This window comes from Lissotriton vulgaris, chromosome 8 (assembly GCF_964263255.1).
Source record: "Lissotriton vulgaris chromosome 8, aLisVul1.2, whole genome shotgun sequence".
NCBI classification, from domain to species: Eukaryota; Metazoa; Chordata; class Amphibia; order Caudata; family Salamandridae; genus Lissotriton; species Lissotriton vulgaris.
In genome coordinates, this window is record NC_141696.1 from 1,396,551,807 (window position 1) to 1,396,564,685 (window position 12,879).

The window sequence follows — 12,879 nt, forward strand, 5'->3', positions numbered from 1 at the left end:
GGGGCGACCACATGGGAGAGGCGGAGATCAGAGGTCTCTGGTCTCCGACAGAGTCCAGGCTCCATATCACCCTTCTGTAGCACCGGGCGATCCTACTTACACTGAAAGCATTCCTTCCCTCTGTCAATGAGTAGTGCAGGTGTTCACGGACAATTCCACCGCCTTGTGGTATTGCAACAAGCAGAGCGGGGTGGGGTCGTGGAGGCTCTGCGTCTCTATACATGGCTGGAACGTCAAGGTATTTCCTTGACTGTTCAACACTTGGCAGGTTCTTTGAACGCCAGGGCGGACGAACTCAGCCGTAGGTGCATGATGGATCACAAATGGCGTTGTCACTCGGAGGTAGAGCAAGGTCTCTTTCAACAGTGGGAAGAGCCTTGGTTAGATCTATTCGCCACCGAAGAGAACGTGCAATGTCATCACTTCTGCAGTTTGGAATTACCAAGGCAGCTGTCGCTCAGCAATGCTTTTCGTCGCGAGTGGAGCTGCGATGTATTTTACGTTTTTCCGCCTATACCACTTCTACCCAGATTGCTGAAGAAGATCAGGCGCGACCGGGCCCAAGTCATTCTTGTGGCCCCGGACATGGCTCGAAGATTTGGGTATCCTGAACTAATCAGTATGAGCATGGATCCTCCGATCCGACTGCCTCTTCGGGAAGATCTTCTGTCGCAGCAGCAGGAGACGGTCCTCCACTAGAACCTGCCCAGACTCCACCTACATGCGTTGAAATTGAGTAGCAACAGTTGATTCCATTTGACTTGCCTCCTTAAGTCTGTGATATCATTCTGGCAGCCAGGCGTCCCTCCACAAAATTGGTATACGCCTGCAGGTGGAACAAATTTGTGGCATGGTTCACAGCAAAGGCTGTCGATCCCTTTTCTGCCCCTCTTTTAGAAGTCCTTTCGTTGCTTCTTTCACTGGCCCAGCAGGGCTCTGCTCTGGGCACTATTAAAGTCTACCTTTCTGAAATGTCGGCCTTTCTCAGGCACCCTGATCAGCCTCTCTTTTCAAGTCCCCTGTTGTAAATAGATTTCTCAAAGGCATTACCCACCTTTTCCCTCCTATTTCGTTTATGATGCCACAGTGGGACTTGAATCTGGTTCTTACTTAGTTGATGTGCGCTCCTTTTGAGCCGCTTCACAACTGTCCTCTTCGTTTATTGACTTTGAAACTGCTTTCCTGGTTGCCATCACCTCCGCTAGGCGCATGAGTGAGTCCAGGCTCTTTCCTGTAAGCCTCCTTTTCTGTCAGTTCATCTGGATAAGGTTGTGCTTCGCACTCATCCTTCCTTCTTGCCAAAGGTTGTCACTGCCTTCCACATCGGGCAAACTATCACCATGCCCACTTTATTCCCGCCTCCGTACCCTTTCAGAGACTGGAGAGAGGCTCCACCGTCTGGACCAAAAACATGCACTCTCATTTTACCTGAATCGCACACAACAGTTCCGGGTGGATGGCCAGCTCTTTGTTGGCTACGTAGGCGCCAAGAAAGGCCGGGCTGTGCACAAGAGGACTATCTCCAGCTGGGTCATCTTGTGTATCAAGGCCTGTTATTCTCTGGCTAAAAATGAACCTCCGGTGGGGTTGTGCGCCCATTCTACCAGGGCGACAGCAGCTACTACTGCATTGGGACATAGTGTCCCCCTGCAAGACATCTGTCAGGCAGCTACGTGGGTCTCGCTGCACACTTTTACTAAGCATTATTGCCTTGAGAGTCAAGTCCAGAGAGACGGCTTCTTTGGCCGTTCTGTTCTTCGTGACTTTCAGGTGTGATCTTGGTTCGCAGACCCACCACCGGGGTTGGTATTGCTGGGGTATCTATTCTAAGGTAAGGAATCTATCACTAACGTGTCTCTTTCAGATGCACAAGTTACTTGTGTAACCATATATCTGTAAGAAAGATTATTCAGTGTTAGATTCCTTACCGCCCCACCCATCCTCCCCGTTCAGGGCCCTACTTTCAATGCACCTGTGGTCAGTATCTTGCATGGCTCTGCGTTCCTGGCGCGGAAAGTCGTGTACAGAACTGACGTCCGCGCATGTGGGCTCGTCTAAGTAGCTGCAGTGACGTAATTTCTGCGACTACGATGCAACGTTGTTCACGGAGCCGCACGACGACGCCTACCAACACGCAGGGGTACTGCTGACAAACTCTCCGGATCCTGTCTGACACCTGGGGGTAATTCTAAGGTAAGGAATCTATCATTAACTAATGTTTCTTACAGATATATCGTTACCGAAGGTAAGTAACTTGTTCAACCGTGCCCATTGCCTGATGTTCTGTGCCTCTCCATCATCCACTGCAGGGAGCTTTGGTGACTCGTTTCAGTTGAAGTGGAGGTTTCCTCTTCACTAAATGTTTCCTCCCATACCCTTTTCAAGTTCAGAGGAAGATTCACCAGCACTTGGCCCAAATCAGACCTAATTCCCTCTCCCTGTTTCCTCCGCTACTCATTCCTGTCAGGGTAGACCTTCTCCTCCAATGGGGTGGACAGGTTCTACAACCATCCTCCAGACTTTACACCTTCATTTGTGAAGACTGATCGAGGTTATCTGAGTTTTATTCAGCTGCCACCATAGATGGTCCACATGATCCTTTCTCCCTGTTTCTACCAAGTTGGTCTATTTGGGGAGACAGAGCACATTTTTTGCAGGGTGTCCCAAACTTTGAGTTGACCCCTTGAAGGCTACCTTTTCCTTTAGTTTGCACTGTCCTTGGTCCAGCATGGTTGAGCAGTAGGTACAGTCAAGGAGTGAATTGCAGCTTTATCAGTGTTCCTGTGCCTCTTAGTATAGCTGTCTTATTCACATCACTGGTAGTTGTATGGTTTTTGAAGATCCTGACATATGTTTTTTTGCACTCTTTTTATAATGCCCAATGGGACTTGATTTGTGATCTTTTAGAGACCCTCCATAGTTGTCAGCTGTGGTCATTAACCTTTTAGTTGGTATGTTTGATTGGTGTGACCTTGGTGCTTTGCGTCCTCAAACTTCAGGCCTCAAATGCCTGTCTGCAGTTCACGTGTTTCTTCTTCAACAAGCCATCCTTCAAACTGAAGTCACTTTCCTTACCAAGGGTGTGAGCCCCCTTCCAAGTGGGATAATTTGTCACTCTGCCCACTTTTTATCTCTCACCACATCCAACCAAGAAGGAGTTGTGTTTACAGTGGTTGAAACCCATGCGTGTAGTTAATTATATTGACTATATGAAGTAATTCAGATCGCCCGACCTGCTGCCTTTGTATTCTATAGAAATGCAACAAAAAAGGCACAGTGCTTCAGAAGAGAAATTTTTTGTGTTGTATTATGCTGTGCATCAAGGTATGCTATGCTCTGGCAAAAAAAGAGCCATCTAACGGAATCCAAGCTCATTTTAACAGATTGTGAAGTCTTCAACTGCCGCTTTAGCCAGGGGCATGCCGGTGGTTGACATATGCAGAGCGGCAACATGGACTTCCCTCCACACCTTTGCCAAGCACAATTGCTTGGACTCACAGGTGAGGAGGGATGGCCATTTCGCACACTCAGTCCTTTATGGTTTCCTCATTTGTCTGTTCCTGCAGACTTACCACCTGAGAGTATGACTTCTGAATTCATTCAGAGATGAGGAATCTGCATGGAGAGGTATACAACAAAGAAATATTTACTTACCTGTAGTAACTATCTCATGGATACTGTATCTGAAATGAAATGAAATGAGAGCAATCTTATATTGCGCAACTAAGCCCAATGGGCATCAAGGCGCCTAGCAAAGAAAATCATAAGGACCGGGAACTAGATTACGGGTATGCCTTGGCAAAGAGCCATGTCTTTAATGCCTTCCTAAACGTCAGGACGGAGTGTTGAGTTTTGATTTCAGGGGGAAGATGTGTTCCACAGTTTAGGGGCCAGAGACGAAAAAGCCCGTCCTCCCCATTTACCTCTTTGAAAACGGGGAACTGACAGCAAGTTCTTACTAGATGAGCGGAGGTTTCCGCAAGGAGCGTAAGGAACCAGCAGAGCCTTCACCCCCCCGCACAGTCGCCGGACAAGGCCCCATAAGTCAGGTAAAGGGTCTTAAAGGAGATCCAGGCCTTAATCGGGAGCCAGTGAAGGCTCTTCCTAGCAGCTGTAGCGGAAGAAAGCCTAGGAACATCGAGCACAAATTTAGCCGTCGCATTCTGGACAGTCTGCAGGTGTTGCACGAGGCCCTTATTTATGCCGGCATAGAGAGCGCTGCAATAGTCGAGCCGCGAGGCAACCAGTGCAACCACAATCTGTTTGCGAGCTTGCAGGGATAGGTAGTGTTTAATTTTCCTAAGGATCTTAATAATACCCCAGCAGGTAGCAACCGTCTTATATCCTGCTGTGTCATGGAAAGAAAGGGGTCAATCATCACTCCCAGGTTGCGAGCAGAGTCTGTAGGTGTAGGGCAGACTCCGAGAGATGGTGGCCACCATTCAGTTGACCAGATGTCCTTATTTCCGCCGAAAACAAGGACCTCGGTTTTCTCTCCGTTCAGCTTTAGTGAATTGAGAATCATCCACTGGGAAAATGCCTCCATGCAGTTCCTGAAGCTGCAAACGGAGGTACTGACCGAGTGGGAGAGGGATACCATAATCTGGGTGTCATCAGCGTACGATACCACCTCCATCTCATAGGATCTTACTAACCTGGCAAGTGGGGCCACATAGATATTGAAGAGGGTCGGGCTTAAAGCCGACCCCTGTGGAACCCCACATTGCACAGGAGTGGACGGAGATAGGTACTCTCCCAATTTGACCTTCTGTTCCCTCTGATCAAGGAAGGAGGCCAGGGGACTCGATTCCGAGCCTTCCACCCCTATCTCCCTAAAACGAGATGTTAAAATAGAGGGAGATAGGGTATCAAAGGCGGCTGTCAGGTCGAGCAGAACCAGAAGAGTGGTATGGCCCTGGTCGACCTCAGTGCGGATGTTGTTTAGCACTACCGTGAGAGCTGACTCAGTGCTGTGACACTTCCGAAAGCCATGTTGGGACTGATCCAAAAGACCCAAAGTGTCCAAGAAAGCCGCCAGATGCTGATTTAGATGAGTCTCCAGCATCTTTGCTGGTGCCGGAAGCAAAGAAATGGGGCGGAAATTCTTGAGCTTTTCAGGGTCTAAGGTTGGCTTTTTTAAGAGAGGCTTAACCACAGCATTCTTCCAAGATGGAAAAATACCCTCCAACGTCGCCCGATTCATAATGTCCGGGAGAGGGGGCAATAGGGCTTCCCTACAGTCTTTAAGAACTTTAAGAGGGCATGGATCCAATGGGGATCCCGACCTGGTCTTACTTAAAAGCAAGTCCAGTTGCTGAAGGGTAAGAGGCGGAAAATTAGACAAACTCACCGCAGGGTCCGTTGTTCCAGATCCTATAGGAAATTAAACAAAGGGAGAAGAGAAGGCAACGGTGCCCTTTGCAGTTCAAGGGCTGAGTAAATGTCGGCTATTTTGGAGTAGAAGAATTGGGAAATCTTGTCACATAGCTCTTGGGAGCTGACAATGGGATCGGGAATTTGCAGGGTGCACAGGGAGTCTACAATTTTGAAGAGTTCCCTGGGAGAAGTAAGAGAGGCAGTTAAGTTAGAAAAATAGGCCTGCTTTTCTTTGATTACCTCTGCTTTGTACCCTTTAAGAAGAAGTTTGTGCTTATCCCTCTCTCGATTATCCCAGCTCGCCCGCCAAAGCCTTTCCTGCTTCCTGCAGCCCTGCCTTAAAAGTCTGAGAGACTCTGAAAACCAGAGGGCCGAAGGCCTCTTCCTGGCAGAATAGCGAGATGAGACAGGGGCCAGGAGATCCACTGCCGTGGCGATGAAACTGGTGAATTCAAGCGCCGCCGTACTAACATCCTTCGCTGCAGTAATTTCGGTATTGGAAATTAGAGGAGCAAGAGTGTCGTTCGAGATCTTCCTATAATTCCGCTTGGGTTCTTGTTTACTGGGACCACTCAACTTGATAGCGGCAGGAGGAACCCGAAGTTCCATGGGGACAGCTAAGTGATCAGACCAAACCAGCGGAATAGGCAAGTCTGTCGTTAGCCTATGGTCATTTGAGAACACCCCATCCAGAGTGTGTCCCGCCCGATGAGTGGGGCTATTGACCAGCTGCCGCAGACCACAAGTGGGCAGTGATTCCAAGAGGGAGAGGGTTTCCCTAGGATCTGGATTTTCAAGATGAAAATTCAGGAGTCCCAAAACCGTCAGATGAGAACAGCCAAAATAAGGTTCTAGGATGTTCAGAAGAGTCTGGCTGAAATCAGATCTGGGCCCTGGAGGTCTATAAATTAATATGCCCATAAATGAGGCAGAGAGGGGAGAGGTTATTGAAAAATGTAAGGCCTGAAGAGTATCCGAGGGAGCGGATAGGGTATTAATACGACAGGTACGGGATACCTTATATAGGTACCCCAACCCTCCTCCTCTGCGTCCCACTCGGTCCATCCTGGCTAGCGCATAACCATCGGGTATGGCGTTCACCAGTTCAGGCCCAGAGGAATCAGAGGCCCAAGTCTCTGTAATAAAGACCCAAGTAGGCTTTCTAACAGACACAAAATAACTGAAAGCAATATTGTTCTTCACCAGCGACCTAGCATTGATGAGGAAACCGTTTTCACTCGTGACAGTGGGAGTAGGGAGTAGTTTAGTGGGAGGGCACAGATTAGGGGTACTCACTGTTGTAAACGTACAATTCCTTTAATAGCAACAGCAGCGAGGGGAGTCCGGAAAAGCATCCGGAGGGCAAGTGAAATGACAGGGTAAACGTGAGGTTCTAAAGGCGGTTAAGTCATAGTATGAGTAAGTAAAGCTTACATGACTAGCGCCACCACGTTCATATTCCTTCCCGCCTGACCCGTCCTTAGCGCAGACGGGCTGGACTCTGGCGTGACTCCGGCGCGAGTACGGCACGCCCGCTGCGCGCATACGCTGCGCGCTTGCATTACTGGTTGAAGAAGGGGTCTGGCGTGTCCGCCTGACCACTAGACCGCTACCCAAAATGGCGCCCGCCAGACGTCCCTTCCTACCCCCAAATTGGCCCAAGTATCCGGTACACAACGCTGGGGACCCGCTGAAGCCACGGTGTGCGTGACCTATTACAGTGCAGGTATGCGGGGAATAAGCGACTTAAAAGCAGGGGAAAAGTCTAAATTAAAAATAAACCAAATGCAGCAAAACGGGGTTAAATTTAAAATTGCAGAGTATGACGCGAGTTCAGCAGGAATTGAAGCGCACGATGACTGAGCGCTTAGCGTAATGATAGTTGCCTTGTCCAAGGCTGACCCACCTGCTTCACCGCCTTAAATACAAATCTAGCGTGTCCGCCTGACCACTAGACCACTACCCAAAATGGCGCCCGCCAGACGTCCCTTCCTACCCCCAAGATGGCGCCAAGTATCCGGTACACAACGCTGGGGACCCGCTGAAGCCGCGATGTGCGTGACCTATTACAGTGCAGGTATGCGGGGAATAAGTGACTTAAAAGCAGGGGAAAAGTCTAAATTAAAAATAAACCAAATGCAGCAAAACGGGGTTAAATTTAAAGTTGCCGAGTATGACGCGAGTTCAGCAGGAATTGAAGCGCACGATGCCTGAGCGCCTAGCGTAATGATAGTTGCCTTGTCCAAGGCTGACCCACCTGCTTCACCGCCTTAAATACAAATCTAGCGTGTCCGCCTGACCACTAGACCGCTACCCAAAATGGCACCCGCCAGACGTCCCTTCCTACCCCCAAGATGGCGCCAAGTAACCGGTACACAACGCTGGGGACCCGCTGAAGCCGCAATGTGCGTGACTTATTACAGTGCAGGTATGCGGGGAATAAGTGACTTAACAGCAGGGGAAAAGTCTAAATTAAAAATAAACCAAATGCAGCAAAACGGGGTTAAATTTAAAATTGCCGAGTATGACGCAAGTTCAGCAGGAATTGAAGCGCACGATGCCTGAGCGCTTAGCGTAATGATAGTTGCCTTGTCCAAGCTTTCTCACCAATACCACCCGCCTCTCCATTCTTAAGGAAGGAAGTAGGCATGATAATAAGTTAAAAACGTCGTTTTTGCCCTGCATCAATACATCATTTATTATTTTTCTCATCTCTGTTTCAAAAGACCTAGTAATAAAACAGCTGAAGATTTACGTCAAGGCATTTGGGTTGGTACTATATTACTCCAGTGACATCCCCACAGCTCCACATCCATCTTTGAGATGGAGCAAGACCTCCCTCCTCCCCCCATCGCACAGTACAGCTATGCAGACGGTTTTCAGATCCAGTCTAGTTCCAGGGATATTTAATTATTTATTTGTCAGATTTGTAATGCTCATGGCTGCCCCAGCAACTGGGCGTCCCAGCGCAACCACAGACCCTAGACGAGAACCGGAGAAGAAGATAATGGTTAAACAGGAAAAAGCCAGGTCTTTATGGCTTTTCGGAAGGCCAGGTGGTTCTGGATTGCTCTGATGGAAACAGGGAGCGAATTCCAGAGTTGTGCAGCAAAACTGTGAAAAGAACGACCATGCGCTCTGGCTTTCAAAACTCGAAGAATACAGACCAACGCTAGATCGGCTGATCTCAGAGGACGCTGTGGCAAGTAGAACTCTGATTGGCCAACTCCAGGGGTGCCTGTAGCGTCAGGATCCTATGCGACACGCAAAGCAACTTAAATTGAATGCCCTTCTCAACAGGCATCCAGTGAAGTTTGCGGAGAACATGAGAAACTGAGCAGGGTTTCTGGAGAGCTACCAGAATGCAAGATGCTGCATTCTGTACTCTCTGAAGGCGCTTAACGCTGGCCTTATTAGCACCCAGATAGAGGGAATTGCCATAGTCCAGTCTGGATAGAATGGCAGCCTGGGCAATGGTTTGACGCACTTTTGGAGGAAAGAAACCCAGCAGCGGTTTCAAGCCTTGCAAAAGCCCAAAGCACGCCCCAGCCACTACCTTCGATTGGGTGTCAAATGTCAGGCCACTGTCAAACGACTCGCCCAGATTTTTCACAGTCTCCTTGGGCGGGGGGGGGGCGGGTTTGAGGCGATACGGCCAACACTGCTCGGACCACAACTCCTGAACCTTCCGGAACAGTAAGATCTCGGACTTGCTGGCGTTCAACTGCAAGCCGTTTAGCTCCATCCAGACCGCAACCGCTGAAAGATCCTCTTTGAACTTGTCCAAATTAGTACAGCATTTCTTGGAGAAAGCGATCACCAATTGGGTGTCGTCAGCATACGACACCAGTGACAAGCCCCTTCATTTAGCTATCGCAGCCAAGGGTCGGACATAGATGCAAAGCGAACTCGTGGGAATGAAAAGGAGGCACGAGGACTTGGAAAGACCTCCCCTCCAAAAAAGACCGGAACCAGTTCAGAGCCACATCCCTAATGCCAATTTCCTGTAGGCGTCTTCTAAGTATCGCATGAGTGACGGTTTCAAAAGCGGCGCTTAAGTCCAAAAGGACCAAGGCCGCTGAATCACCGACATCCAGACTCGCCCGGATGGCTTCCGTCACTGCAAACAAAGCAGACTCGGTACTGTGGCGTGCTCGGAAACATTGCTGTGATGGATCCAGGATGGCACCCTGCTCAATAAATTTGGAAAGAGTGGAATTCATGTGGGATTCAACCAGATTCGCCAAGAAAGGCAGTTGGGAGATAGGGCGGTAGTTGCCCAACTTAGCAGGGTCCAAGGAGGGTTTTTTGAGCAGCGGGATCCCTTTCGCGTGTTTCCACACCCCAGGTATGAAATCTGACGCTAAAGAAAGGTTGACCAAGTCAATATTCAGCGGGGGGAGGAGAGTGTGAAGCTGACGGAAATGGGCAGGTGTAAAAGGGTCGGCCGGCGAGCTTGATTTAATTTTCAGACAGAGGGACTCGAATTCCATATGTGTCAGCGGAGGAAAAGATGACAAGGAATTTCCCCCAATATGACAAATAGCCCCCGGATCTGCCACCTCAGCAGACGAAGCCAGGGTAGGTAGACCAAGGTAGATCTTATCGACTTTCTTCACAAAGTACCGATCCAACTCATTGCACTAACGGTTTGAGGAGATCGGAAAGACACCCGTAGCACTTGCACTCTTCATATTCAAGAGATAAAGAATCTGCAGGTAGATAGACTATCCACCAGAAAAATTGTTTGTTACTCAAGGTATGTAACTTTAATTTAACTGAAGTGCAATAGTATTGGTGGCCATGTGATTGCTGTGGCAAACAAAATAACCTACTTTGTATATTTTCCAGTAACAACTAAAACTAATAGGCCGTTGATCCCAGGAAATGCCCTCATCGTGCTTGTGTCCAATGTACTTTATTTGCTCATTGAGTGTTGTTCAGACACCATAAATCCCAAACAGTAACACATGTAATTGCTACATGGCATCCAGCTTTGATTAACACTCACAAATTCCCCTTCCTAAGGGGATTTCAAGAACAGGAGACTTCAAAATATAGACTGTAATATGAGAAAAAGTTTGTAAGCTCAAGACTTGACCACGTAAAATTAACAAAAAGTGTGTAGTCTTTCTTTCATCATATTGTCACATTAAGCATCACTGGTGTCTACCAGAGTTTCATTAATTGTTAGCTCTTCAGATTGTGGTGTGCATTGTAAATTGTTTGTAAAACATACAATTTGATTAATTGAACTTTCTTTATTTGCTTTACAGAAGATGCAAGACAATGCTTCAATTAGTGATCCAAGTATTTCATATTTTTCCTCAACTTCTCAACTATATAATACTGCATTTCTAAATTCTAATTGTCAGGGTTCAGTGCAACCATGCATTACCACACAGACTGGAAGCAACACTGGCATTTCTGCAAGATCAAATTCTTTGGTTCATGTTTCAGCTGAGATGCCTCACATTTCTGTAGGAAGATCTCCTTCTAAACAGTCTTCTTGCAGCCAGTCTTTGCAATCAAGGGAGAGCAATCCAGATGTCAGTGGAAGCAATTCTGTGTCTCACGTTCAACCGCGATCTCCACAGTCATTAAGCTTGAGCCCCATAAAGACGGAACTGAAGAATCCATTTGATAAGATAATCACTCATCTGAATGCTATATTTCCACACTATGATCGGTAAGAAGCTTGATGGAATGCTGTGCTATTATTTTAAGCACTAACCTAGGTATTGATTACTGTATGTTTCTAATGGAAGCCTGTTTTATTTAACTATATCCCCAGATGTCAAAGTTAACCTGTAAACATTTCATATTCCAGCATTGAGTTTTAGGTTGTGTTGGAAGGGCTTCATCTATGAAGCCACCTAGTTGTCATTGAAATAGGCATGACATCCACAGTGTCCCAATGGCATCAGTATCGTTTTCTGTGCACCACAGATGTGTGGTCCTAAAAGATCGCTGCTTTTTATGTGCTATGTCACCTGCAATATCTAGCTACAAGTTCCGTTCCAAATGCCGGAAAAAGTTAGTTTGTCCACCCCTCCCCCCCACACACCCCCTCAAAGGTATTTATGCCTCCCAGTGGTTGGACCACAGATCTGATGCCTTCTCTACCTGTAAATAAATGCATGCTTAGGCAGTCATTGAGCTGGGGTCAGAATAAAAGAGTTCTGCTTCTTAGTTCCTGTCTTTGAGCAGAAAGCCGAGGAAGACTTCACCACCAGTGGTTGACGCCCCCCAAAAAAACAAATGATACTTTCCCTTCTCAAATTCCATCTCTTTTCACTAACACTTGTTCAGCCCGGCCAGGCAGACATTTTTCCCAACATGTTTTTTTGTCTTCATCCACAAATGTACCCAGACTTTCGTAGGTACTGTGTGCATCCAAAGAAGAGCTGAAAGAGCTGGCCTCCTTTAAAAGACAATGATACTAGTTTTTGTCATTACCCCAGATTCTAGGACACCTTTATAAGATACTACTTCTCGATATAAATCTTTGTCTGCCGTGAGCCTGGGCTTCTTTAACAGTGGCATTGGCTCCAAAAGATTGACGGTTAGTGCAGCTTCAAGACTTTAGTGATTAGAAGACTCTCGTAAGTGCAGTTTTCAGTCCTATATAGTACACCCTCCTCTTTCTCTGCAGTTAGAAGTACAGCAGTAAAAGTCATTAGACTTTCCTACTACCACTGTTGAGCCATGCCAATGCACTTGCAAAGCTTTTGGATTTTTTGCTGCAGCAAGTACCCTGGTCCGTTAATGAAGCTGTACTTGAACCAGTAATGATGATGGGCAAAGTCCTGTTCTGCTTTGGACGTCACAAAATATGCATCTCCTAAGCACTGTATGGACCACCTTCTCCCCTTTAGGCCCATCCCAAGCCGTTTTGTGGAGGCTTCTTCATTGAAAGCTTGGTCTAAAACCTTCCAGTAAGCCCCTCCATGGATTTCATCAGGTTGCCTCATTAAGGGAGGTTTGACCTTGTTTGCCATGTGGCTTGTCTTTTCAACTGAGTCTTTAAAGTTTGATGGTATATGTAGAGGATGAACACTCTACCCCGTCCAGAAAAGATGTAAGTTTGCCTATGAGTAGCCACTTTCCTTTGGCATGGAAACTTATAGGCACTTGTTATTTTCTTTCATATCTGAAAGAGACACGTTAGTGATAGATTCCTTACCTTAGAATATCCCCAGGCGTCAGACTGGATCCGGAAATTTTTGCGTAGCAATACCCCTGCGCGTCGGTAGGCGTCGTCCGCGGCTCCGCATCCGTCGTCGGAGTACTTAGACGCCGACCATGCGCGCTGACGTCAGTTCTTCTTTTTTCCGCGCCAGCTAGCGCAGATCCGGAGAAGCTCTACCCCTAGTCATTTTTTGACTAAACTTTTTGATCTGTTTGATCATTTCTTTCTTCGAGTCTTCGACTCTATCGGTGCCGGTAGGGATGCCCAGGTTCAACCCCTGTTCGAAGTGCGACCGACTGATGTCGGTTACG

At 47.6% G+C, this 12,879-nt stretch overlaps 1 protein-coding gene across 1 annotated transcript in view; it reads left to right on the forward strand.

Annotated features, from left to right (window-relative positions):
- LOC147698809 (E3 ubiquitin-protein ligase TTC3-like) overlaps window positions 1–12,879 on the forward strand; it is a 1,497,644-nt gene that overhangs the window by 1,347,167 nt on the left and 137,598 nt on the right. Inside the window, exon 42 of the mRNA XM_086935406.1 lies at window positions 10,653–11,065. Coding sequence (XP_086791532.1) covers window positions 10,653–11,065 — 413 coding nt within the window. The remainder of the gene's footprint in view (window positions 1–10,652; window positions 11,066–12,879) is intronic.